The sequence below is a fragment of the Rhinolophus hipposideros genome (assembly GCF_964194185.1).
Source record: "Rhinolophus hipposideros genome assembly, chromosome: 8".
NCBI lineage: Eukaryota > Metazoa > Chordata > Mammalia > Chiroptera > Rhinolophidae > Rhinolophus > Rhinolophus hipposideros.
Genome location: NC_138054.1, coordinates 8,311,511 through 8,338,856, shown reverse-complemented (window position 1 = coordinate 8,338,856; position 27,346 = coordinate 8,311,511). Strand labels below are relative to the sequence as shown.

General features: G+C 46.0%; 1 protein-coding gene across 3 annotated transcripts in view; it reads right to left on the bottom strand.

Annotated features, from left to right (window-relative positions):
• RREB1 (ras responsive element binding protein 1) overlaps positions 1-27,346 on the bottom strand; it is a 128,616-nt gene that overhangs the window by 61,651 nt on the left and 39,619 nt on the right. For 2 of the 3 annotated variants that reach the window (XM_081056346.1, XM_081056344.1), the window contains exons 2-4: positions 8,571-8,688; positions 5,158-5,282; positions 4,328-4,540 (exon numbers count right to left, since the gene is read on the bottom strand). In XM_081056346.1, the coding sequence (XP_080912472.1) occupies positions 4,328-4,498 (171 nt within the window). In that variant the 5' untranslated portion in view covers positions 4,499-4,540; positions 5,158-5,282; positions 8,571-8,688. The remainder of the gene's footprint in view (positions 1-4,327; positions 4,541-5,157; positions 5,283-8,570; positions 8,689-27,346) is intronic. The other variant, XM_081056345.1, reaches the window with a different exon arrangement.

Below are 27,346 nucleotides of genomic sequence, written 5' to 3'. Positions count from 1 at the left end.
GACATGTCTGTCTGTCATCGCCTCCTCACCCACACAGGCCCTGAGCTCCACAGGTCTCTGTCATATCCCTAGAGCTAACGGCATCAAGGCCTGGTCACCTCTCCCGGGAATTTGGAGTAGAGATGCTTAGAGACCAAGACCAGTGGGTTTTCTGAAATACAGATTTCTACCAGACTCATGATAGGCTGAATCAGAATCACTGGGGAAAGGGGGGGCTGAACTCCAGGAATCTGTTTGTTTCACAAGCTCCCCAGGAGATGCTGGTACGTGCCCAGGTTTGGGGATGACTAAGTTACTAAGTTACATGATCACAAGCACTTGATCGAAAAGTTCACGTAGGGTTGGGGCAGACGCAGCATCGTCGCGAGCCCAAGCCACGAGATGCAGCCGGGGAGAATGTCCACACCAGTGGAGGTGAGCATCATACCAGGCAGCCTGAGAAAGAGGGTGGGCTGGACCCACGGGCATCTTTCAACAGACCTCTTTTTCCTTGTACTCATTTGAATGAGTTTCTGTTCCTTCCAAAAATACCAGTTATTGAACACTTACTATGTGCTAAACTCCGTACATAATAGGAACGTTAGTTTTTTCGCAACCACTAAGAGACAGCCACTATTACAGATCCCATTTTCTGGATGAGGAAACTGGGGTACAGAGAGGCAAGTAATGAGCCCCAAATCACAAGACTATTATGTAGCAGACCCAGGATTAAAACTCAGACCAGCTGCTCAGCAGCTCATGCCCTCCATCACTGTGCTATATAAATCTGACCAAAAAAAAAAGAGTAACCCCAAGGCACAGAACAGAAACACCTTTGTGGTTGGCTTATGAGAGATGATGAAAATAAAAGTCACCTTGAAGACTATAAAAACGAATGGCACCGTAACCCAGACAGAGTGGAGCGAATGCACAGTGATGCCAAGTGTGTGGCTACCTACAGTGGTTCTCTCTCTCTCTCCTCTTCAAGACTGGCAAGTAAGTCCCACCTTAAGCAATACAGGAGTCCCCCCCATCCACAGTTTCACTTCTTGCGGTTTCAGTTACCCACGGTCAACTACAGTCCAAAAATATTAAACGGAAAATTCTAGAAATAAACAATTCGTAAGTTTTAAATTCGGAACCATTCTGAGTCGTGGGATGAAATCTTGCGCCATCAGGCTCTGTGTGCCTGGGGCGTGAATCATCCTTTTGCCCAGCATCTCCATGCTGTAGACACCCATTAGTCACTTAGCAGCCAGCTTGGTTATCAGGTTGGCTGTTGTGGGATCACAGTGCTTGTGTTCAAGTCACCCTTATTTTACTTAATAATGGCCCCAAAGTGCAAGAGTAGTGATGCTGGCAATTCAGACATGTCAATAAGAAGCTGTAAAGTGTTTCCTTTAAGTGAAAAGGTTTGTATGTATAGAAAAAAACTGTATGTATGTAAGGTTCAGTACTATCCATGGTTTTAAGCATCCACTGGGGCTCTTGTCTTGCAGAGTGTCCCCTGTGGAGAAGGGGGGACCACTAGACAAACCGTTTCCTAGTCTGTGGCACTGGGTCTGAGAACTAGGTATGCTATACATTTTTTCATTCTCAAATTTTAAAGAATTACAGATATGAATTCTAAGAAAGTTGATTAACCCACAGACAACAAAAACAAAACAAAACACACAAAAAACCAAAAAACCTGCCAATCTCACCCAGCCATCCCTACACTTCCACTCCTCCCAGAGGTATAATGTGTTAATGTGTGTGTTTGGGGTGTGAGGTGGGGGTGTCAGACCTTCTCACCCCAGTTCTACAAAGTCAGAATGGGTCTGGCTAAGAACCATCAAACAGAAAAACCAAAAACAAAAGTAGAAACAACAAAATAAGAGCACTCGCTATAATAATGAGAAATGTCTCACAGCCAGGCCAAAACTCAGTCTTTGGGTGTTTTTGTTAAATTATTAGGTTAGCAATAATATATATTTAAAAATTTTTAAAGATTCATCAGGAGGATGTAAATAAATGTTAAAAAGCCAGGTCTCCAAGTGACCAGCTTCTTGAGGAGGTTCATTAAAAAATGCAACGAACCCATCTTTCATTCCCTTTGAGGGAGACATGGGACATGCTGAGCAGCTCATGGGGCTAACCGGCCTTGGTTCTGGGGTTTACCATGAACCGGGACCCAAACTTTCTCTGAGACTGGCAGTGGCATACAATAGGCCCACGAAATCCACAGTGGTTTGGGAGAAGGAAGTCTGTGAACTCAGGTTTAATTTTTATAATCAAACCAAATAGAAAAGAGAGCAATATGATGCTGAAAGAAGCCATACTAGAGAATTCTGAATCCAGTTATTGGGGCCGTGCAAGTGGCAAGAGCACACTTCCTGAGCTGACAGATAACATTAGCAGCTAATGTGATAACTAACCACTCCATAATGAAACAATCTGGCACCTGTGTCAGCCTCCGGCTGTGGTAATCTGTCCTGGAACTCAGTGCTAGCGCTGATGGGACGTCTCCCCAGGGCTCCCTCTCAGCTCTCCCCATCCAGTCCCAGGTGAGGAAGAAGAACTCTTTCTGCCCCCAACTGCACCGTTATTGTTTTTGTTTCTTTTTTAATGCACTGTCGTTCCCATGCTACCTCTGGCCCACCCCTCCCTTTCAAAAACTAAGCCAGTGCCCTGAGGAATCCTGGAGACGACAGGAGGCAGGTGAAAAAAAGACCCAGGCACACACCTGTACCATTTGCTTCACCACACATGCAGGGTCACCTCCACTTACCACACAAGGATGGAAGTGCTGTGGGTCCCTTCTACAGCTCTAGGTACCGTCTGTGAACCACGCAGGGGAAAGGATCTGAGCCTGGATTTGTGCCAAGTCTGCCTGAGCTGGGGCAATGCCGGGCTATTTAAGGAAGAGCTTATCCCTACCCACCGCACTTTTTCCTAGTACAACAGGGGAGGAAGAGGAGACAATGACCTTTTCTATCTCGTTCATTCTGAAATGCTTGAACCCAGGGTAGTACCTGGCAGAAAGTAGGAGCTGGGTATATACTGTGAAATGGATGGATGGAGAGATGGACGAATAGATGGATGGAGAGACAGTCATGTGAGAGTGGAAATAAACCTTTTCTTTCCAGAGCTAGCGCTGCTTCTTGACTCAGGCCACAGTCATACAGGCTGAGTATTTTCTTGGGTACCCATAGGAAGAGAGGCACACGGAGACAAGGGAAAAAAGAGAGAAAGGTATCAATGTTCCAACCCTAAAACATTGGTTAACTCTGCCAAGTCTTCAGCCTTGAGGAAGGTGTGGAGAAAGCGAACACTCTCCCACACTGCTGGAGGGACTTCAGGCTGGTACAACTCTTCTGAAGGGTAAGTTATATCAAAAGCCTTCATTTGTGTTCTACTTCTAAGAATTCACAGAAAAACCATCAAATCTGTATGAGGATAGTCACTGTAGGATTATTACTAAAAAAAGAAAATTAATTCACAAAAGCCCAACAGGTTTACTTTCGGCCCCATCCCTGGTATCTGGACAAACTCATAAGACTGCCTTCTCCCCAAGGGTTTGGTAAAACCCCATTAAATCAGTTAAACTGAAAACTAAATGTGGAGGAGTCAGTTCCTAGTATGTGGATTCAGAAGAAATGAGAACTATTTGCCCTCTGCCTCATTTCTTGAGTTCCGTTGAAAATGTTGCTAACAGGAGAGCAACAACTTTTCAAGTGGCCCATCTGTACCTTAATCAAAAGATTCATCTTATTTCCCAGGCTTCTATAGCATCATTAATCCTGCCAGGCCCCGTCTACTCACTGACTCTTTCCCACTTCTCCTGATCTGACTAAAAATTCAAAGCTCACTAAAAGTTCAACAGGACGAAATTGCCTCCTAAGATCAACTCTTTGGAGCCCAGTTCTGTGCTTTGTCTGGATGGGAAGCTGGACAGCGGCTCCCGCACGTTGGTCTGTAGTTACTTGTTCCCTAATCTGAAGACACTTAAAAAATAATCAAGGAGATGGCTTCGAAAACCAAATTAACCAGATGTGTAAGGAAATGAAAGACACCACGGTAGAGGACTAAGTCAACTTCTTTGTCTTGACCATCATGTGAAGAAAGCTGACATGCAAATCAAATTACAGGGCGCCTTCACCAATATTGACACCACAGAATAGAAAATTTTCTCCACGTGAAGAAACTGAAATAAGCTATGAAAAGCTCGCTCTTAAAAAATGGTTACAACTTCTGGGTATGTCTGGTTAATTCTGAACACATCTAAGACTCTGTCTTAGGGAGCTGGGCTCCCAACATTCTCAGACTGAAGCCACCACAGCTCCCCGCCTCATACACAAACGCTTACCTGGTTCCTCCTGCCAATCCGATTTGGTCCTGGCGGCTTCGCGGGGGACTTGACGCTCAGGGGGCTCCCGCCATTCTCCGTGACCTTCCCTACACTCATTACCGCTGACATCATGGTGTTGATGGAAGACAAGTCTGAACCTTCCAAGCCAATGGGCGAACTTGACGTCATTGGGACAAGGGTTTAAGCTTCTAAGAAGCCTCTGTCACAGAACTGAAAATTGGAAATTGCTGATGTGATCACTGGGAAGTTTAGGCTTCTGCTAGAGCCAGCTGGCACTGGCCATAGCTACCATAACTGTAAGTCAGGTCAAAACACCTAAACCCCTCCTTCTCCAGTTCAAGCTGACACTCGTACCATAATGACTTAAGCTTTCATCTAAATGAAGTATTATCATTCCAAAGAATACCTTTGCTTCCTAGGTGTATGCCATCGACACAACTCCCAAAGCCACCCGAGGCAAGTCTCTTGGCCTTTCCTAATCTTTCATTAGGCAGAGTGGGAAAGGCTGAGCCAATAATTAGGAGGCCCAGGGAGCTGCTATTTGGCCGGCACCCTCCTAATAACCTAACTCATGTACTACTATGGGCATGTTGCAGACCTGACCGCTAATGATGAGAATCGTCAGGTGTCACTTAACTCCACTGCTGCTATTCAGTGATTTCAACAGAGAGAGAGTTGTCTATGCCAGCTGAGATGCCAACCCTATCAGGATTATAACCAAATTTCAATCGACATAAAAAAGACTGTTTCTTAAAAAATACAAGTAGGTAATATGCCTATACCCCAGAAAATGGACAAAAGAAAACCCAGCTCCCACTGCCAATTACCTCCATTTTCTGCCCCAACTGATACACTGAAATTTTCCCCTGCTATAGCTATCATCCACGTGGAGGAGGAAATGAGTCTGTGTTTCACTCTTTTTTTTTCCTTCTCTTGGTATCACTCGTTGACGCTGGAAAGGAAGCAAAGGTAAAAAGAGTCAGTGAATGTCTTTTTACTTAGCGAAGAAAAAAGTGAAACCATTTATTTGCCATCATCTCAGACCATGATATTCACGAGAACACAGGGAGCACAAACGAGATGCAATTTCTAAGCCGCCTTTTCCTTCCCAAACCGTGTTCTGTGGTTGTTTTTCATCCTTAACTGATGTTCCCTGCGGCGCTGTCATCCTCCCTCCCAACAAATAATTCTGCGGTATTTTTCTTTCTGAAGCATATATGCACCGTGTTTCCCCGAAAATAAGACCGGGACTTACATTAATTTTTGCTCAGACAAAAGACGCATTAGGGCTTACGTTCAGCGGATGTAATCCTAAAAAATCATGCTAGGGCTTAGTGTCTGGGGAGGTTTTATTTTTGGAGAAACACGGTATATGTATATATTTTCTTTCCTATTCTACCCACCCCTCCATGAGGACTCCCCGACTGCGACTTGACCCACCTCCCACCTCTACCTAAAATTGACCAAAGACAGGCAGTTGAGGAATTCACTAAAGGCTCAGAAACCAAGGAATATGAGAAGAATGATCCAAGGAAAACTGGCCTATGGGCACATCAAAAGTTCCTTCTTCAGGCATTTTCTAGTTGTATTCCTCGCAACTAGAAATAATAAGGCTATAGGTATGGTCCAAACTAAGTCTACGGGTACACAATTTCTCTCATTTTATTTGGGAAGATATTATCTCCACAGCAAAGTGAACGCTTAGGAACAACACATGTGTGCTTAGAAAGAGCATGATTTCTTGTGGTTTCCTCCTCCAACTTTAGGCAAGTGGCCTAGGGTGACACATGGTAACACCCCGAGCAGCTACAAATGTGTCCAGCACCTGAGCAGGAATGGCCTCCTGGGAATATAAACTTTAAGTGATGTTGCCACCAGCTCACAAGTCCTGCCTCTAAAATCCTACCAGAGAGTCACCAAGGATCTCAGGACAGTACTTTTCTTGTCAAAGACAAAATGCCTTCTTGTTAATAGACATTCCGAAGATACGAACCCAATGGTTTTCTAAATAGTAGGACTAAGTACAGAAACATACACCTTAAGACAACTGATTCAGACTCACTTCTCACGTATTTCCCCATCAAGAGAAGAACGTTGTGATCAAAATTAAAGAAAAAACCAAACTGGTGTCTATGAAGTTTCTCCCCATGGTAGAAGACCACTGAAACTTATTAAAAATTGTGCTTCAAACTTTCCTTTGTTAACTGTCTTTGAAAGTTTATTTGACAGATTTCTCTCTAGGAAAAAACATTTGACATGGCGCGCGCGCGCGCGCGCGCGCACACACACACTTCTTTTGTAATGGATTTCTAACAAAAGTATCATGAGTTTCCTAGAACTGTTGTAATCAATCAGTGCATAGTTGTTTGATTCAAAAAAGTGGACACCTTCAACATCAAAAACATCTTCATCCTTTTAAATATACTTCCCCATGGTTTTAATGTATAGTAAATTATAAAACAACTGACTAGAAATCTTTGCTGTAATTATGTTATGTCAGTAAAAAGAAAATTAACCTTTCTACCAACTTCTACCAACAGTAGGAGTTTAGAAGATGATCTTGCTTTGGTCCTATGACTATACTTCGAAAAGAAAAATGTGGTCGAGTTTACTTGGGACTTAGGTTAGAACAAACACCTTTAAGACTAAATATAAAATTTTAAGGTACAAAAAATATTTTTTAATTTTAGCATTGGAGTGGAGAGGAGGGAAATAGTCGATATGAAATTAACAAAAATGTATTCATTAAGCAAAGCCAAACCGCCAGTAAGAACTTTTGTCACTGTCCCTATAACATCAAAGATAAATCCTTGCTTAAGCAACCAGAAAGTGTATACTTATTCTGTAGCTTGTTATGACGCTGAGATTCTCAGGCTGTTTGCAACAAAGTGCAAAGAGCTTTCTGGTGATTGCAAAGGACTGTTGTGAAGGTTCCAAGGACTGTTGTTGACTTGCGTTCTTGAGGTCACAGACATTTGTAATAGAGAGAGAAAAAAGACACATTCTTGCAAACTACCTAAGTGTCTTAAGTATGGGATACCTAGCAATAGTCACCTAACCAACATAAGGGCTGAACGTCCCAAGGTGCTCATCCCAATTGGAAAAGGAGAAAAGTCATGCAAACATGTTTCCCATTCTGTCTAGACAGGAAGACACTTGCTAAAAATTTATTTCCTCCTTTGGGATAAACTGTAGTGTGACATTACCCATTGACGACACCAAGATCACCTACATTTACTTCTTTTTCCTGGCTGAAAGTAAACAGCAATTTTTAAAACAATAGAGACTCTTCTCATTTATACTCTGAAAGTGCAATTAACAAAATAAAACTCCCAGCTACACTCATCCTTGAAGAGCTGCTTCAGGTGGAACCCAAACCAGCCCCTTGGAGCAAGATTTCACTCCAGTTTGCTCTTGTGTCTTATACGTGAATTCTCCTTTGGGACTATGGCGCAGGGAAAATGGAAAGCACCTGGGATGAGACACAATGCAGAATACTGCTCCGTGTTGGGGAAAATGATCTACGTGAACACGAAGGCTCATGTATGCACTTATTTAAGTGGACGCCAGCTGGCCAGTGTTAGGGAGCTACACCTACCCCACGTCTGCCTCTGGGCTAGGCTACACTGTAACCCCACCCACCCAACCTAAACCTTCTGATACTCCAGCTCAGGCAACGAAAGATAAGATTAACAGTTTAAGGGCTTTTTACAAAGCACATTTTCCTTTATGGGTATTAATATTTTCACTCTCTCCTTTGCCCCATTTCTTCTCCCTGACAACATCCACACATCAGCCCCATCACTGCAAATAATAATAATAATAATAAATAAAATTAAATTAAAAATCACTGACCCCATTCTAATACAATCTCCAACTGGAATCAGAGAGAACTGGGAACTCAGATGAAATTCCTAAGTCATACATATGAGAAGAAATCACTGTCTTCATGAACACGGCCAAGCAGACTGGCCTGGTATTCCAGCTTTTAACACAACAGTCTGGACTTGGGAGTGGGGAGGGAGAAGCCCAGAATGGGGGTGTCTGAAGTGTAGCTTCTTGTGAGACAAACACTAGACACCCTTTCGAAGAGTTCTCATCCCACACCTCCGGCAAGAACTAGCAATTCAGTTACAATTTTACCCCAGGACCTGCAGAAGAGGGAGGGACACAGAGCGAAAGGAAGACTCAACATTCAAAGTTATTGTGACTCAAGGAAAGTCAATAAAGTTTAACTGACCTGTTTACCTCGTCTTATCAAGCTGGCCCTCCTTACTGAGGAGCTGGTGCTGGCTGGGCCCAAACGTGGGCAGGGTCACACCTCAAAGCAACCACCTCTGGAGGAGAATCAGAGCAACCTACAAAAATGAGAAAAGATGAAGTTATGAGGGAGTCAACACCCAAACGATCGCATCTCTATATCTATTTCTCCACTCAGTGCTACCAGGAGTCACAAGCTAAGGACAGTAAAATGTTTTCCACCCCTGCCTGCACTTTATAAGCTTCCAGCTCCCAGGTTGATTACCCCCTGTCGTCTGCTAGCATTGGACCAAGAGCAACCGGAGGCAAGCGTGGCTTAGACCAACGGGAGCTCCCAAAGCACGCTTCCACAATGTCAGGGCAACATCACCTGAGGATGGCTGGGACCACTGGCTCCAAAGGGAGCTCAGGCATCTTAAGGGCGTGTTTCAAGAGTAGAGAAGGATGAGACGTCACGAAGTGCTATCAGAAACAGAGAGGAAAAAAGAAGAGCCGAAGAAAGTAAAAAATATGGAACTAAACAGTCCCTCAATGTAAAGGAGAAAGTATTAGATCTTTTCCTGAGTGATGAGGGAAGTGTCCATATAACAGTTCAAATAGGACCAAATGAGTATTTTTTTCTTTTCTGTAGAGAAGATGCAGAAAACGACTCAAATTACAGGCGCCCTTCAAGAGTTCGAGAATGTCTGCTCTGGGTGCCAAGGGCCTCAAATGCCTGACCTGGGAGAAAACTGTCTGGTCCTCGGCAAAGTGAGAGAAAACTGGAATGCAGCATTTTCCGGAGCTACAGCGTTCAGCCACACTCTCTAGGTCTCTGAAAACAGCATCCCGCAGCTAAGCTCAAGAGTGAAAAACTGGGAGAACTAAATAAGTAAAATAAACCACAACACGCACAAAACCTCTAGAGAAATATTTGCCTGGTATGTGTTCTCGTTTTTCTCCCTTTTTGGAGAGTTGGGAAAAGCTACCCAATCATGTGACACACCCAGTTATCACCTTGAATCTCACTCACTTTGTCCACACCACTGCAGTTACTGAGAACCAGAGGTGGCAAACCCCTATCAGACCCCTCAGTTGGGGGCGAGAAAGCCCCACCAGCCCCTTCTGTTAGAAACAGCTCCTCACAACTTCTCACACTGAACAGTTTCTCTTTCTTTATATCTCACTGCTTCCATTCGCCATCTTTTTTTCTTTGTGCCTCTCTTGAAAAGTCCTTTGGATTTTGAACAAAGTATCAAGAAACAAGGGGTGACTCATACTGGACAGCCCCAGAATGGGGCAGAGACCCCGTAAGCCTGGAGGAACCCTCACTACCCTAGTAATTCTCAATGTTTCTTGGGGCCAAGACCTTCCCTGAGGATCTTATGAAAATTACGGACCTTCCCACAGAAAAATGCAGTCTAACATTTTCCTTCAGGGGCCCCAGAAACCCATCAGAGAAAGGTAGGACAAGAATCCTGGTTTTACTTGATATATAACCCACCTTCCCTGAAACTATGAATTGAGTCAATTTTTATTAAAATTCTCATGAGGTTTCAGAAATACAGGAACAAAACTTCCTTTCAGATCATCTCCACCCATCTGAACTTAAAGATGCCTAAGGCGAAATTAAACACACACACACAAACGCAAGCAAAGTTTCCCTGTTATTGTTCATTTTTAAATTAATGGCACATTTTTTTAGGAAGAAAGTCTAGAGAGGAATAGCTCCATGATTTTTTTCTAGAAACCACCAAGATCTCAGAATAAGTGAATTTAAATTTAAGTTCTATACATAATTAACAAAAACACACATCAGAGAGACAAGTCTCTCGAATTAAAAAATTTTCCAGAATATAACTAAGACTCTCATTAAAATTTGGACCCACTCCCTCCCCTCATTTAAAAAAAGAGGCTTTAAAATGTCCAAGTAACCCCGTCAGCACCCACAGAGGCCAACCTGACGGACTTGACCCTGAGACTGCTTTCCTCTGGTCTGGGATGTAAATGACTGGAACATTGAGAAGGCCTTGCAGTTAAGCTGAGTAACAAGAGTAACCATCCTGTTTGTTTTGGGTTCCACGAGGCTGGAGGGATTCACAGAACTCAGAGAGTGGAAAAGTACAGGGCAGATCTTGGAAGAAAATTTAAGATACCCCTCACCTCTATCAACACTGCCTCAGGGGGCGAAAAAAGACTGGTGAGATGACGCCTGGAGGGAAAGGTGACAGAAGCCAGGCTGGGGGGGCGTGGGTGTAGTGGCTCCTCAGGGAGGATGCTGGATTCCTGGATTTGTATCCCTCACAGGCTTTGCTCAGACCCAGTGGAAGCGGGGTGACTTGGAGAGGGCAGAGGTCCTTCTGTGCAGATGAGGGGGATGGGCAGGCCGGCCCCCAGCCTCTGAGGAGAGGAGATAAGGGTCAATGCTATGTAAAGCCAGAAAGGGAAGATTTAAGGAGCCTGTCCCCAGGTCCAAGATAGCAAAGAGGAGATGAAAGATAAAAGAGAAGATGCTCTAGAAACAAAGCTTTCCAGCTTCTGAAAAACCTGCAGATTCTTAAAGTGAAATCTAAAATCTGTCCTCAGGCTTCCAGGAAAGACGAGCTAAGCTGAGATGCCTGGGATGACAGAACAGGCCCTCAGGACGCTGCAACAGTGAGCTTGACAACACCGAACCAGGAGGGTGCAGTGCTGGGCCCGTGTGGCCATCCTCAGACACGTGGGATGATGGATCCAATGGCGGGAACACCCTAGTAACAGCCTGGCTGGCCACTTCTGGCCAACCCAGGACAGGCTAAAAGAGCTGAAGAGGAGTTCAGACACGAAAATGCTGTGAGCGGTGGAGCTTAACATCTCTGGAGGGATGGGCTGAGGCCGAAAGGCATTGTGCCCAGTCTTGGCTAGCTGGGGACAGAAGCAAACCAGGCTACATGTGGCACCATGGCATTGCCTGTTTACTCTCCCCTGCCTGCCAAGCTCAGGGCAAAACCGTCTCCCCTAACCAGGACAGCCTCGCGTGTGCTCTGAAGGCTAAGACAGCTGTGATGACGGCTCTGAGTTCCAGGAAGTTGATGTGTTTCTTGGCGTAGGGTTCAGTCTGTGCCTTGGATAGGGCGGCAACCCATGCAAGTCACCCTCCCCCCTTGCTGACAGGGACATGGTCAAACGGAGCCTTAGATTGTCACGCAGAAAGTCTGAGCAGGCCCTGCACAAGCGGGTGCAAAGGGATGTTTTAGCCAGTTCTGGATCTTCCCCCTGGGTGAGGAGGGACCACTAAGAAGGGGAGGAGGGGGGATACACCTCTCGGCCCACGTTCAAGACAGAAAGTGCAGAGAGGAGAGCGAGGTGCTGCGGGCCCCCACTTGGGTTGTCTTCTGACCTCCGTCTCAGGACTACAAGAAATGGTCAGACTTTCTAACTTGCCATTCAAAGCCCTCCATGCTCTGGCCTCAGTGTACCTTCTGGCCATCTTGCCCACCAGTCCCCACTGTTACCTCCTCTCTGTTCAATTTCTTCCCGCAGAACATCCGCCTGCCTGCCCTCACCACCCCATCCCTCAGCGGCCACTTTCCACACGCAGCCTCCCTGATTCCCACTGACCCCAGGCTCTTCGTTCCGAACTTGAACTCTGTACAAGTGGTAGAAGCAGCAACAGCAGCAGACACTTTTGAATCCACATGCTTTCACCTTTATAATAAACACCCTGTGAAGGTGTACAGATGAGGAAATTAAGGTTTCGGGGTTAAGTAACCTGCCCCCAACATCATGGTGGTAGAGCAAAGCAAATCCCATTTCTAGTCTCTGTTAAGTTTCTTTTGGACAGAATTTGCAACTCCTGGCACACGGCTTGAGAGGACAGATGCACTCCCCTCAGTCACATTCTCTGACTTCTAACAGTCATATTCTGAGTCATTTCTGCCCCTCCAGACTGCTCAGTGCCTGGCCTCTCATTTCTGCGAGAAGAGAGGCAGGAGAAAGTGGGTCTCTCCTCTCGCCTCTACCTGTTCCTTCCTTTCTGTGCCAGGAGGCAGGACTGGACTTTCACCTCACACTACAAAGCTTACTGCACAGGGCAAGAGTTTGCAATCCCTCACTCACAGCCCTTGCTGAACAAAGGGAACGGGACTCCACACCCGTCACCACTGTGTCTAGAACTACCCAGGCCAGGACCAGGTGAAGCCACACAGCCCCATCCTGTCCGGGTGGCGGGATCCAACTGACCCACCAGTGTGAGTGAACCTGAGTTCAGCAGTGACCTGTGTGCTCCAGTCACTTCTGCTTCCATGGAAATTGAATGCAGACCCGCAGCAAGAGGAAGCCCTGATGGGGGAGCCCACATGTTCAGGTGCTGGCGTTCCAACAAGGTGTGAGTATAGGAAGCAGTGGGGGGCAGGAGATGGGGAGCACAGATGGTGGGAGTGAGTAGGCAGAACGGCACAGTTCAAAAATTAAGCAGACACCACGTGAAGGGAACCTTACAAACAGTCTCATCTAGTGAACGAGAAGTTACCTGCCACTAACCCTCCAATACAGCCACCCCAAAGAGTAGTCTCCATCCAGCAGCGTCGTGGACTGTTTTTAGAAATGCAGATTCTCAATACATGGACGTCATTGTATGACACCTTAAATTTACCCAGTACCGTGTCACTGTATTTCAAGAAAATGAAAGAAAAAGATTCTCAGGCCTCAGCCCTGGACTGCTGCCTCAGAAACTCCTCTGGGCTCCAGGGGACTGTGATCCAATCTTGAGAACCAGGGCTCGTGTCTTTTCGAAGAATTCTGGAAGAAGGGTGACCAAGGATCTCCCGGAAAAACCTTCCTTCTGTGAGGGTTCAGGAACAAGGTTTATCACACCCTCAAAGCAAAAATCAAGGTGCTGGTTCTAATTTTAGCTTTGTTCAACCCAATAAAATAATAAATAAACAAGGGGAGATTAACCTATGCAGGGCCTATTTTAGCTTCCTCAGGAACGGGATGTGTCGGATGTTAGTGTCAGGCAGGGCTGGGCCACTCAGCCCCGGCCTCCTTGCAGCCCTAGAGCCTCACAACCACAACTCCAGTAAACGGCCTCACCAAGCTGTGCCAGTCATGGGAAGGCTTCCTGGCGGGTGCTGTGGGATGGTCTCTCAAGTGAAACCCTTTGGCTAGAATTTCCAGTGGTCTTGGACAAACTCATGGTCCCCCCAAATTTCTCTGCTGCCACAAGGGGCAGGTGAGAAGGAAGAGTTAAGGATAATCCTGAGGGAAAGCAATCCTGCCTATGGTTCCCCCGGCCCCAAACCACCTCACCATCTAGCGTGGTTCCTCTCTTACTGAGACTCATGGATGGAGGAGGACAAATCAAAGGGAGATCATTCCTGCAGCCTAACGTGACTGCCCCTTCCTGAGAGGATGTCAGATGCCGCCCAGTGGGTACCAGGACTAGTAAGCTGCTGGTGCTACTTTTCAAAAGGCACGTTCACTGTCCTGAGGAAAGGAACACTTTAATGTTCTGGCAGGTGAGGGGGGGAAGGAGGAGCTTACGCGAGAGGGACAGGTTCCACGCCAGAAGCAGTTTCTCTCTTAAAAGTCACTTAGATATTTTAATTGTTATATTACAAACACACAACTTCAGCAGGGAGGCAAGCATTGACTAGGAAGGCCGGGTTCTTGCTTACCAAATTCATCTACGTAAGTCAGATTAAATGTACCAGTTAAAATATGAACTGCTGGAAAGGTGGACAGATTTTCTGGTACAAGCTAGATAAAACTATCCTCTGACCACCCCCCATTCTTCTTCCTGCATTTATCTCTCCGCAGGCTCTTGGCTTCTTGAGAAGGAGGAAATGGGGCAACGTCCGATTATGAGCTTTTCTCTCAGTAAATAAGACTGTGAAGAAGCTGACTCCACGCCTTGCAGCTCGGCTCCTGGGAACAGGTCTTACTGACAGGATTTGACTACTGCCAGACCAGAGAAGCCACATGGCAGCCATTATCCGTGCCTGCTCTTCCGGGAGGGGACCCTGTCACTCTCCCCAGGTGAGCCAGTCTTTCCCTAAACACTGCTTTTCTGCCACCAGGACCTGTATTTCATCACCTTTCTGCCCAACTTAGCAGGAACCTGTACAGTTCTCTATTCTTCCTGAAGAGGCTGGTGAGAAAGGAGGTGGGTGGCCAAGGGGGCCTAATAAGGGAGCACTGCTGCCACCCTCAACCCGGGGGCAGGGCAGGGTCTCCCAGGCTGAGGCAGGAAGAGCACCCTGCAGGGGATTAGCGGGGAGGACCCCGCCCTACCCTAAGATCTCCTCCTGCTGGCTTATCAGGAAAGGGTAGGGAGAGGCCTCCACACCATACCTTGGCCCAGGAGTTTATAAACAGAAAAGGAGACTATTGCTAGAATAGAAAACAGGGTTTAAGTCAGAGAATGTCAGAAGTCCAGTGTATATCCAATTACACGTCCCTTCCCCAATAACTGGGGGGAGGGGGGCATTAACAATTTGTGACATAACCTCTAAGGCCAGAAAATGTGTTAGGCACTTTACATGTATCTTTTCCAAATCTTGTTAGGTAATGATTAGATTATTTGCTGGGTAGTACACAGCTTTTAAGGGGCAGGGCCAAAATTCTTGTACTTTCTGCTGCACCACAAAGAGGATCACTGAAAAATCATTCAGAGAAGGGTGATTAGCAAACTACAGGATTAAGAAACCAAGTCAGGGGGAAACAAGAAATGGCTGAAGGAACTAGAGATGCTCAGCCCATCGAAGAGAAAGAAGTGGAGACGGCCAAGGGCGGCTGCGAACATCTGCAGGGAAGGGGGTACACTCTCCCCACGTGCCCACCACGGCAGAAATAAAGTTTGGGCGGCAGGCACAGAGAAGCCCGTCTGGGACTCCTCAATTCTCTCTCCCAGAGCTTTGCACAACGAATGCTGCCCACAAAGGGAATGAGGCCCCAGAAGGCAAGGAGCTTGCTCTCCCTGGGAGTTTCCAGCACAGTCCTGCAGTAGTGGGAGACCGAATCAGATCATTCTTCTCACGTCCGGATTCTGCGCTTCTAAGAGGGCGGTCCCTTTTTGATAATACCGTGAGATTCCAAAACAAGCACCAGGAAAATAAAGCACAGTAGTGTAACTTAAACAGCACATGACACAGAGTCTTAAATCTTGGACTGGAAACTCCGCTTGCCACCAGTGGAACAACTCCAAGTCTCTGAGCCTCACTGCTCTCATCCAGAAAACAAAGCCAGTAATACCTGCCCTCCACACCTTATAGTACAGAAATCCATCAAAGGAACACTGATTACAACACTTTACAAATGGTACAGCACCCCGCAGGACAAGCTATTGATGTTGTTCTCTTTACCCCCCAACATTCTGGTTCACTTAGCCCTGAGCAGCAATCCCCAACTCCGTGATTCACTCATGAGCCCCCCGCCCCCGCCACCCACCTCCGCCACTGGACTGCCAGTGCTTTGAGGGCAGGGGCCAGTGTGATGACCTTAAAAATTTTCTGCTCCAGCCCCTAAGCTTAGCAATGAAATACAAATATAATTTGGCTCATTGTACATGCAATCCTATGAAAAGTAAGGAGCAGGAAATAAAGCCCCTCCAGCTTCAGTTCGCCACGGAAACAAGTCCTGGTTGGCTTCACATTTGCTTTATCAAGGGAGTTGGCACTGCTGGCTCCCAAGGGCGAGGCTCAGTCTTCCTTACTCTCCCCACCTCGTCCCTCCCAGCGGCAGGATGGCAGAATCTGACCCCGTGCAGCTGACACCCAGCCACTAGCTTCAGACTCTCAGGCACTGGATGGACCTCAGCAATGGGACTGTTTGGACAGGACTCTGAAGAGGACCTCAGCTTCTTCAGTCACATTTACAGCTCAGGGGAGCAGGCTAGGGTCAAGTTCAGTCGCAGTTTGCTCAGTTTTAGGCAATATCCTGCAAGTCTTTAACAGGCTCTAAGGTCGTGAGGCTGGCCTTTCTGACATGCTGAGGTAAAGGGTCAGCAGCTGCAGAAACAGGATTCTCTACTTCCCCTCCCCCCACCAGAAGGAGCTGGATGCCAGCACCCCAAGGCAGGTGGTTAACCCACCATCGGGGCTTTAAATTGCCAGGATTCAGAGCAATTCAGCAGGACAGCCCTTATAAACAAACATAATCCAAATGACCTTGTGAAAGACAGTGTTACTCGAAATGCTTCTACCCTAACAGCTCAAAGAAGGCCATGGAAGGAGATCACATCTTTCCTCGCCCACTGGAAAAGCGGTCAGCTGTGGTCAAAATTTCACAGTGGGTAACCAGACATTACAAACCATCAGCTGACAATGACTGTGCTTGGTGAATGTACCAGGAGCTGATGGCCTGCCTTTGTGCCTTCTACTGGATGACCTTGTTCCCCTCTGTTTTGCCGCTAAGAAAATTATTCACTGCTATATCTATGAAAAAAACAAATACTCCAAGATGTAGGTGGTTGATAAGTGTTTATCGCAAGCCAACCAACCAAAAACACTAGCAAGCCAATGGATTTTCTTAAAGTAAACTGAGCAAAACCCAAAGGCTACTGCAGGGCAGGATGGGGCATCGGGAGGGAAGGTGACACTACTAAGTGACCAGCAGTAGCACCTTGAAAGGAAGGCAGGGGCGTGGGCCTGGAGGAAGTTGGAGGCACTGAGGCCCTCCTGATTATCTCTCTCCTAACCTGCTGAGCGGAGGACAACGGGACACCTTGGGGTGTCTGACTGAGCTGCCGCTACTGCTGCTGGACCGGCACAAAGGGCCAAGCGCCCCGGCCCAGCAGGGTCTGAAACAAGTGTCACGCACCCAAAGCACATTTGTTCCTTTGCGGGTTGACGAAACTCACACAGGCTGCTGACCATGCCCAGGCTCTTCAATGTGGGTTCACATTTTATCAACCCCACCCTGAGAAACAGACAACCCGTTTGCAAGCCCCTACAAGCCCCCACCCCCACACACCAAAGTCACAGAGAAGAGGAAGGAAAATGTAAAAGGGGAGAGATGTCCGCCAGCCTGACAGGTGACGACTTCAGCCAGGTATGCGAGCGCCGGCTGCCTCCCCATTGGCAACCGGGGTACACGGCTTCAGTGAGGGGCTGCGGTGCCTTCCGCTCGGCCGGGAGACAGCCTGACACCTCCACCAGGTCCCCGTGGCTCACATCCATCCACAGGGAACATCTCCGGAGCACAAAGCTTTGGAAGCCCAAGCTAAAGCCCATGGACTGCAGCAGTATACATAAGGCAAACACTCCCAGTCAAATGGACCGTTTTAGATGAAAAAAGAAGGGCCTCTACCAATATTTTCATGACAGGAAATTGTTTTAGTGCATTTGTGAAACCATGTCCTGCTTCTCAATAGAGCCCCTCAACACGCTTGCAATCGTAAAGCTGAGGGTCCCTTGCTCACCCCCTTCCTTTGACTTGAATGTCTGTGATAAAGGCACCCTCCGGTTGTTCAGAAGGAACGTCCCTGCTCTTTGCTTTTATCTTCCCTTAACAGTTTGCCATCCACTGATAGGAGGGGCCTTGCCTCCAACAGTCCACACTTTTATCTCCCGCTGACCACGCAGCAACATGAAGCCAAGGGCTGGATTTCCTGCAGCTCGCCTAGAGGGGCTGTTTGACTTGTTTAAAATATTACTGGCCTCCAGAACCTTGGAACGATGCCCAAGCAACACCTACCCAGCATCCATTTCAGCTTCAACTTTAAAAGGTCTCCAAGTCCAATGTACCAGCATTCCCCGCACTTCAGTGTGGGAGAGACTTGGCCAATTCTAAGAAAGAGAACTCGGTTTCTGGGCTCACGTACATATTTGCTTTCTGTCTGCAGCAAACTGAAGAGCTGTCTTCATCGAAGTCCACATAACTCCCCCAGAAATTGGTTATGGTAGCTCAAGTAAAGCTGCGTTTATACTACTGTTACTACAATAACTCACCAGCACACAGAACAGGACACCACGTGTGTCCTTGCATAAGCAAATGGCCAGGAACACACCGAACCCCTCATCTGCAGTGGTGAGACCATGTCCTCCGACGTCCCTCCCAGGCCTGAGTCTGCGTGTGAGAGTCAACTGTACTGGAACGCCTGTGTGCTTTTAGGTCCAGCGTCCAAAGCACTTCCACCTCCTAACACTGTGAGCATTCCTGTGAATAGCCATCCAGGACTAGGAATAGCAGCAAACTCCACTTCTTAATCCAGGCAGTTGTGGGACCGGGTGCCACTTATGGGACGGGCTGGCCAGCGGGAGTTCACACATCAGGGCAGAAGACCCTGACTCCCTGCCATTCAAGGCCCAGAGTTTCATTGTCTTGGCATCACATCAGCATCTGTGAGGTTAATGGGTTCAGAGGATAAGATCAGATGTTTAAAACAGTCCGCCAGTGTTCCTTTCTGGAGTATAAGGAATCTTTCCAGAATCAATTAAAGCAAAGAAAAACGTCCTTGCCTAAGTACCCTTTAACCCCTCATGACCTCAGAGGTAAGAAGGCTGGGTAAGAAAGACAGAGGAGTGATGACCGGAGGTGCGAGACTGTGGAGAAAACGGTGGCAACGAGCGACAGAAGCCAGGTTACAGATTAAACTCACAAGGTCAATTTCTATGCCAGCTCTCCAAAACTCCAGAGCTGATAGTTTTAGGATCTTTTTTTAACAAGGCTAGATAGCAGAGTTAACAAAGGGTGTGCAGAAACCAGGGCAGCCATGCTAGCTCCATGCAAAACCTCGTGTGCTGCATTCTGGGTGGCCCCTCACCTATAGCCACAGGACTTGGCACTGTCATTGGCCCATCTGAGAACAGGAGCCAGCTAACCGGTTTGGCCCCACCGGCCAAACGGCAGGCACTCTTTCACATCCTCAGTTCCTCCCAGCCATGAAGTCAGGAACAACCTGTACAGACAAAGAAAGTAGGAAACTTGCGAAACCACGGCATCCACCGTGCTCTCTCAATATGCCCGAGGAAACTTTTTCAAAGCCCTTTAAGATGCTTCATTACAATTCTGGAAAGAAAAAGCCGTCCACTACACCCAGGCATGCACATGTTCACACAAACCCAATTTCATGCTCTGCCGGCCCCACAGCTAAAACACAGCTCAAAATATAACTCAAGAGAGTGGCCCTGGTTGCTTAACAGGTTTGGAATTGTAACTGACACTTTTCCATAAACTCTATTAGAGGTCAGTGACATCCTGGCATGTTCCCAATCTGGAAACAGCATTTTCCTAAGGAGGGAAAAAAGGTCTAACAGATTATACAACAATTTGCTACCTGGCCACAGTGAAAATGCTGTATGCAGCACGTCAGGGAAAAACCCTTCGTGTCTCTTTATTCCTAATGCTGTGCTCGGGACAGGCAAGAATGATCCTTTCAAGGCTGCACCCACAAGAAACTGCTAATTGTGAGGATGACTTTTTTTTTTTAATCCTACTAGCCAAGATTTATTTAATGGGATGAGAGTTTGGAAGACAGATGTGAAATGTAATCCTGCGTCTGCCTATCTTACATAAAGATTTTGAAAGAACCATACTACTCATATATTCTGTACAACCCAAATTTGTAGTCAAATATTATTATTCTCATTCACAACATTAGGCAAATGCTCCTTTAATTTTTTTCAGCTTGTAGAAAGAGAAAACAAAGGGACACATTACCCCATCAGAGTTGCCAGGACTTAAAACTTTCACAGCCTATTCGCACTTATCGTTTCTATGGCTTCCTATGGCTTCGGCCACCAAGGTTACATTTCACAAATGGGTGGTCGGTCTCTTTAGTTTCCTGCAGTTTGAGTTCCAGGGCCATCCTTGCTCTTTTCAGTATGCTCAAACCAAAGTTTAGGAGCGTGCACAGAAAAATGTGCATTCTCTGCAAGGTGTTAAAATTAGTTGCTTAAGATGTCCTATACTATTTTTGTACCCTATACCATTTTTACATAGGGCAAGATTTGGTATCAATGTAAAGACTTGAAATAAGATGATCATTCTCGGACATTTGTCTACTAATATTCCAGCTGTTAGAACCACCAGGAGCTGAGAGACAAAGCCCCTGGCCTCCAAGGCTGATGCTCAGGCTGGGGAGATAGAGTAGACATGACACAAAGAGATAAATTCCAATCCAGGGGAAAATGTATTTTGAGTCAAACATTCTAAGGGCTGCAGGGCTCCCCAGGGGTATGTCATCAAGCATGAGGGCAGTAAGCAAAAGCAAACCTGAGCATGAAGGCAAGATCTGGCTTTCGAAAGACTGGGCATTCCACTTAGAAGGGAATGCATGTGAGAAAGCACGGAGACCGAAGAGGCACATCTGGATGGAGCAGGGTCGCGAAAACATTAGTTCCTAAATGCCTGTTTTCACCCTTCTCCAGTGAAATGAAAAAAATTATTGAGATTTTCACAATGCTGAATGCATTTTCTTTTTTGTTAGGTTAAAATACCCCCTTTTAAAATGAGATGATAAAGATAGCAGATGATGGAGACTGTTTTATAATGTCCTTATTTGGAAAAAGAAAAAGTGGCAATCCAGTGTCTAACTGCAAGGGTTTTGCCTTACGTTCCTGGCCCATGAAAACAGAGCCCCTGAGAGACCCAACTATAGCAGCACGTTGTACGAAAGGAGGAAGAAGAGTGGGGGAAATGGCAAAGAGGGGGCTGGCAAAATTATGCAATTATGCAGAGGTCAAAGGTTCCATCTCACAGGGACCGACTTTATCCTGTGGCCATGGGAACCCACTGAGGGGTTCCCCACTTTTGTTTTAACCCTGGGATGAAATAATCATATCCATATTTAAAAAGCTCTGGGCAGCAGTTTAAAAGACGGAGATTAGAGGCACATACCCAGTTAAGAAGCTACTGCAATACTATCTAAGGGACAGACGTAAGGAGCAACGGGATCCAGAAAATGCCACCAAGGGACCCACCTTGCTGTGAGGAATGAGGATGAGAGAGACGCTGGGCTTCCTGCATTAGCAAGAGAATGGGAAGCAAGGCAGTTCACTGAGATACAGAAGAAATTCCCAATAGCAGAGGATAAAGAAAATAGAACAGGAGGAGACTGGATGTGGAGCGGCAGGATTGAGAGGAGCTCTGTGTAAAAGAAAACCTAAGAATGTCCACAGACAGGAGCGGAGGGGAAGGAGGAGCCGGTGTTGGAGGAGGTGGGAAAGGAGAGCCGAGGAGGGGGGGGGCTCCCAGGCACGGGGGATGAAACGCTTGTGATTACGGAACACCTTAAACAGGAGCCACATAAATGCACGTGGCATCGTCAAAGCAGACTCTGCCAACGAAAATTGACCACGATAAGCAGCTGATGTGGGGGAAAGTGCTTAAAAAGCCTTAACTTGAAGTTACAAGTCTACAAGAAACTTGACCAAATATAAAACACCAACAAAATCCCTCCTTCCCTCACTCTTCCTAACATGCTAGTTACGGAGTTAAAACACTTTACTGAGTTGATATGCGCTGGAGCAATGCTGTCCAGCTTAGAGTTCTGTAAGAAAGAAAACACTCTTTGTATGTGATGTCCCATATGATAGCCAGTAGCCACACATGACCATTTGCACTTGAAATGAGGCTAATGTGAGTAGCCAAACTTTAAATTTTTATTTCTGCTTCACTTAAAACTTAAATAGCTACACGTGGCTAGTGTCTGCCCGGCTTTTGTATCAGACAGCACAGGTGGATGGTATTTTTTCTCTCTCCAGTAATCTTGGGTTTCTAGACTGTAGTCCTTATTTTGTTTGCCTCCAAGGGTTTTTAGCCTTAAGGCAGGAATAAAGGTGTATGGTTTTAGTATGGTTTTACCTGCAAACAAGGGAGGGGACCATAAGCTGATCCCTGAAGTAACTTCCTTTGCTTCGATTCTTCTTTCTTCCTGGTGTTTCTCAGTTCCAACGTATAAAGGGAAATAACCCATGAAAACCAACCACAGAGGGACATCTAAACAGACTGACTCGTTCTAGGAGGTGAGTCATCACCACCATGCCCCACCTACCCACAACCTGCTCAGGCCCGGGCCCACCTCAAACACGCAGGTCAATGTGTGAAAACATGGCAAAATGTTTTTAAAGTTAGATCCAGTTTAAAAAGCAAGTCAGTACATTTCAGCACTCTACGTTATGAGACTGTGTCTATGGACAAAGGCTGGAAGATGCACCCTGAAGTGTCACTGAAATATGGTGATTTTCAAAACAATAAAAGTATAATTTAATGTCACTGTAAACTTGATTATTTGTAATTTAAAATTATTTTTTAAAAATGTACAAGAAATGGAGCGGCCGGTTAGCTAAGTAGGTTGGGGCGTGATGCTGCTAGCACCAAGGTTTGCCGGTTCGATCCCCACATAAGCCAATGTGAGCTGCGCCCTCCTTAAAATGAAAAAATAAAATAAAATAAAATAAAATAAAATAAAATAAAATAAAATAAAAAGAAAATAATCAAACTGCACTCCTTCTTAAGATGTGAAACTGTTACCTCCTTCCCTCCACAATTTATATCTAGTCATAGCCAAGTGCCTGGCACACAGTCGGCATTTGCTTCATTCATTCTGTAAATATGAGCCTATTATGGGTCACCTACCTATTAGGGATTGATATGCTCAGGTCTACAGACAAGTACAAGATTCATACCCATGAAACTTGTATGTAAAAGTACTACCACATATGTAAAATTTATGGGTATTCATTTTGCGGTGGAAGAGTCCATAGATTTGATCACTTTCAAACCTTCCTTTTCTTGTAAAGATGAGATCAACCATGTAATTCACTTTAAATAGTACCTGACACATACATGGCAATAACTCAATGAAAGGTAGTGAAATCAATCCCATGAACAATCTCCCAATGCCTGCTATAAACAGTTATAATTTTAGAACAGAACTCACCCCACACAAAGGATGGGGGGGTCCCTGTGCACGCCACCTATATCACTGTGTCTGTGGTTTTGTTCTGTCCCCGTTGTGCCAGGAATAGCATTCCAATAACTGTTAGAAGGCTAATAAGAGTGAGTTTCTTGATTCTGACTATTAGGTTAAAACTTCCTGAATGCATATTCTCACCATCTCTGGACCATCCGAGGCACTGAGGAGGTTCTCTGTAATCCGTGTATAGATGTAAATGTGGCTGGCCCAAGCAATTCCTGGGAATCTCAAAGGGGTCCCAGAATAGTGTGTGGTCTTGTGGAGGATGTTTGTTTTGCAATTAACAAAAGGTAAGGGAGGCATTAGTGAGCCTTTTAAATAGAAGCCAAGAACTAAAACCGAGTCCTCTATGCACCTAACAGTTCTTACTTAAATTGTAATGCATAAATAAAATAAATTGGGTATAAAAGGAAGGATTATATCCTCCTATAAAATTCAACTATAAAATTCAACAGTCACAACCAGGGAAGAGGAAAAAGTATGATTAAAAGGTGTGTTTTTTTTTTGGGGGGGGGGGCTCTATCCTTATTTTCTCACATGTTCTATGAAGGTGAAAACAAACAACAAAAAAAACCTTTCTGAAAATATAAATGGGACCTGTGATCTCCTTTCAAATGATTTTGGGGGGGAGATATTCCACTTAAGGCCCTCAAATATTGCTTGATGATAAAAATGCATTTGTCAGCTATCTCAATTAGTTAACCATTGATTTACTACTAGACTTGGGGGCTAGGGGAAAGGGGTTCCAAGAGCTCACCACCTAGCTTAGCTGAAAGAAAAAAAGAAAACATGAAAAAGTAAGAGAATTAAGCGTGTCTATACAATATTAATTTTCAGTCCAGAAAAAACACTGGCCTGAGTAAGTGAAAGAGGTATCAGAGGTGGAAGAGAGGGTGGAAGAAGCTGATACCGAGTAACGACCAGGAAAAGCTAGGAACCAGGTCCAGATCACAGAGGGTGCATAGGGGCAAACTAGGATAGCTGGGGAAGCTGGAGTAAGTAGTAGGAGGTGTCGGCTCCGTGGAGGCGTGAGAAGATGATGTCAGTTTTAAGAAAACCTGTTTGAACATGGTGTGGGACTGCAGGGGAGAGAGACCTGCCTAGAAATGGGAACAAAGGAAGTAGAGAGGGAAAGGTAACCCTGAACACCTTTCAAAGAACTGCAGGAACCTGGAAGCAGGCCGGTCTACAATGCAAAGAACAGAGGGAGCTAAGGAGTAAGTCACTTTGCCACTGGCTAGATTTCCTGGGGCACCTGAATGGTGATTGTTAAGGGTTTGGGCTAAGTCCTTTTCAGACACTCTGGAAAGTGAAGAAAAGGAGAGAAAGTCTTGGTACTATGGGATCAGTGTACTGCTGAGAAATTGGAGCTAATGAGTGCATGGGATCAACCTTCTACAGAGAAGTAAAGCCTGAGCTAGGTGAACTGAGACTGGCAGAAAGAGAGTCCAGATGGAACACACATTTTAAGCTGCCGGGGTAGGAATAAGGTCTGGTAGGAATGCGGTCTCCAGGAAGGAGGAGAATGTGTGTGGTGTCCAAATAAATGTGAAAACATTAGCAATGCAGGGGCATAACCCTTCTGAGTCTGGAAAGATGAGAGTAACGGAAAGAACACTTGAGGGGGTGCTCAGGGAAGCTCACGGTTAGATGGTCTTAATCTTGAGCACACAGTAGGCATTCATGTATTTTACTGATTAGTAATCTCAAGAAAATAGGCAGCTGGTCATGTGCTGTGAGTAGGAGGAAGAGAAAAGGGGAAGTGATGGCTTAAGGAGCAAAGGACCCCAAGGAGCAGGCAGGAGGAGCACAGTGGCAGCAACAATAAAGGCCTCCCCGGGGCAGCGATGACGAAGCTGAACAGAGGGGGGGCTCTCAGTTAGCTTCGATGTTTACAACCCCACGGTCTCAAGGTGCTCTGGAACAGAAACGGGCTCAGGGCTGCAGCGAGGCGGCCCTCTGGAACCCTCTCCTACTCAGGGTGCCTTTGGCGTCCTGTTTCCTACTCTGGATGGCTGGCTCAGGAGGAGGGAGGAAACCCGTGCTGTTTCAAATGGTTGCATCTTTTATTACTGCTATTTGAGGCAAGCCTGTTAACGTTTCTTCCAACAGATGCCCAGTTCATACAGGTAGCTGCTCTCCTAAACAGTAAACATGTGGACTCTCTTTACAGACACCAAGGGCACCAGGTCTCCTAGAGAAGAGAGACCGTTTTCCAAACACCCAACCCAAAATGGCTTTCACTTTTTTTTCAGGCTGCACTTTGCAAATCTAACCCAGATGCACCTCCGTGCAGAATGCCACCGGGACACCACAAGGGACTCGCAGGACTTGGTTGGTAGGAAGCACGCAGCCCACCCTGAGCACGGGTCCCAGCCTTTCTCCCAGGGCAAGCTGGTCTGAGCAAACGCGCACGCAAGGCTGTGATTCAATTAGTGTGAGTTCAGTTGCTCTTTTTTAGGTCAGTTCTTTCTTTTGTTGAGATCTGACTCAAGATTTACTTCCATTATCTACACCTCTGTTAAAAGTACCTAAGCAAATGAAACCATTTACAGCGATGATGGCAAAGGAAGTGATGAAGGGGAAGGAAAGGAACTGGATCTTTAAAACACAGGCAAATAATCTCCACTCTCCCCCCTCCACCATCTTTGTTCTCTTAAATTCCTAGACTCCTAGACAAGGAACTGTTTCTCAAAGGAAAATTCTAGACTCTAAGCCTGAATGTGAACACCCCATGGTTAAGCCCTAGCTTACAGAAAACTAAAAATTTCAGCAATTCTGGAATGAAATGTGACGTTCAGAGCTATACAAAGCATAGCAGCTGTTCCTAGTCAACATGGAAACTGAAAGGGGTGATACTATCTTTATCCTTTACCTAGGCTCAAAGCTGGTACCGTTCTGGGCAGAGCTGCCAAGAAGCCGTCTCAGTTCTAGTCTGCTGAGCACAAGAGACAAAGAAGGCAAGGGAATGCACGGGCCAGCAAAATAACCTAAATAACAACAAATAATAGTTCACTTGTGAGAAAGAAAATGCAGTTAATAATCTAAAATGTTTAAAGGATGCGAGGAAAAAGAACTGCCCGAAAAGTAGTTCTCAATGCCATTTGGAAAATCCTTTTCAATCAAATCAGTTCAAAATTCAAAAGATTGTATCATGTCTAACTCTACCTCAATTTCCCAAGTGGAAGAGGCAGAACGCTTTTGTTAATTTTCTTGGAGGAAAAATACATTTTGCCTATTAAAACTCAAGTCCTGCTCATAAAAACTTAATAGAAACTCTCTTCAGACTGTCTCACAGGATCAGGCCCCAGATGAACTTCTCAGAGAGAGAGCAGATGATGATGGAAAATGGAAGACACAGGAAGAATCAAGAGGGAAGGTTATGAGCACAGGCTCCTCCCATCAGCCAGAAGCTCACACACCGGTTAACTGAAGAAAATGTTCTTTTGACGCGACTGAATAAGCTCACTCTGAGAAAATACTTCCCGCGAGCAACTCTGTTCTACCTCTCTCAACCTCGTGCTATTTATCGTTCCGTTTTAAATGACAGGGCAACTGCTGCCCAGCCATGCATCTCCAGGACTGGCTAACCCTGCCAACCAGCCCACCACACATGCAAACCACCAATGAATGAAGCTGGTGGTGAGGGGACTTGTAATGTGAACTGCCACCGACACACCACACTTCCTGCTAATTCTGACAGACGGCCTCCATTCAAGAAAAAGTGAGAAATGACTGCAGATCCTGGTGTGTTATCACCCTAAGCTCAGCAAGCAGAATCGCACAGCAGTTAAGGGGTGGGCTCGGGAGCCACACCGCCCAGGTTCAAATCCTCCTTCTTCCACTTGGCAGCTCTGGTAAGTGGCCTGACTTACAGC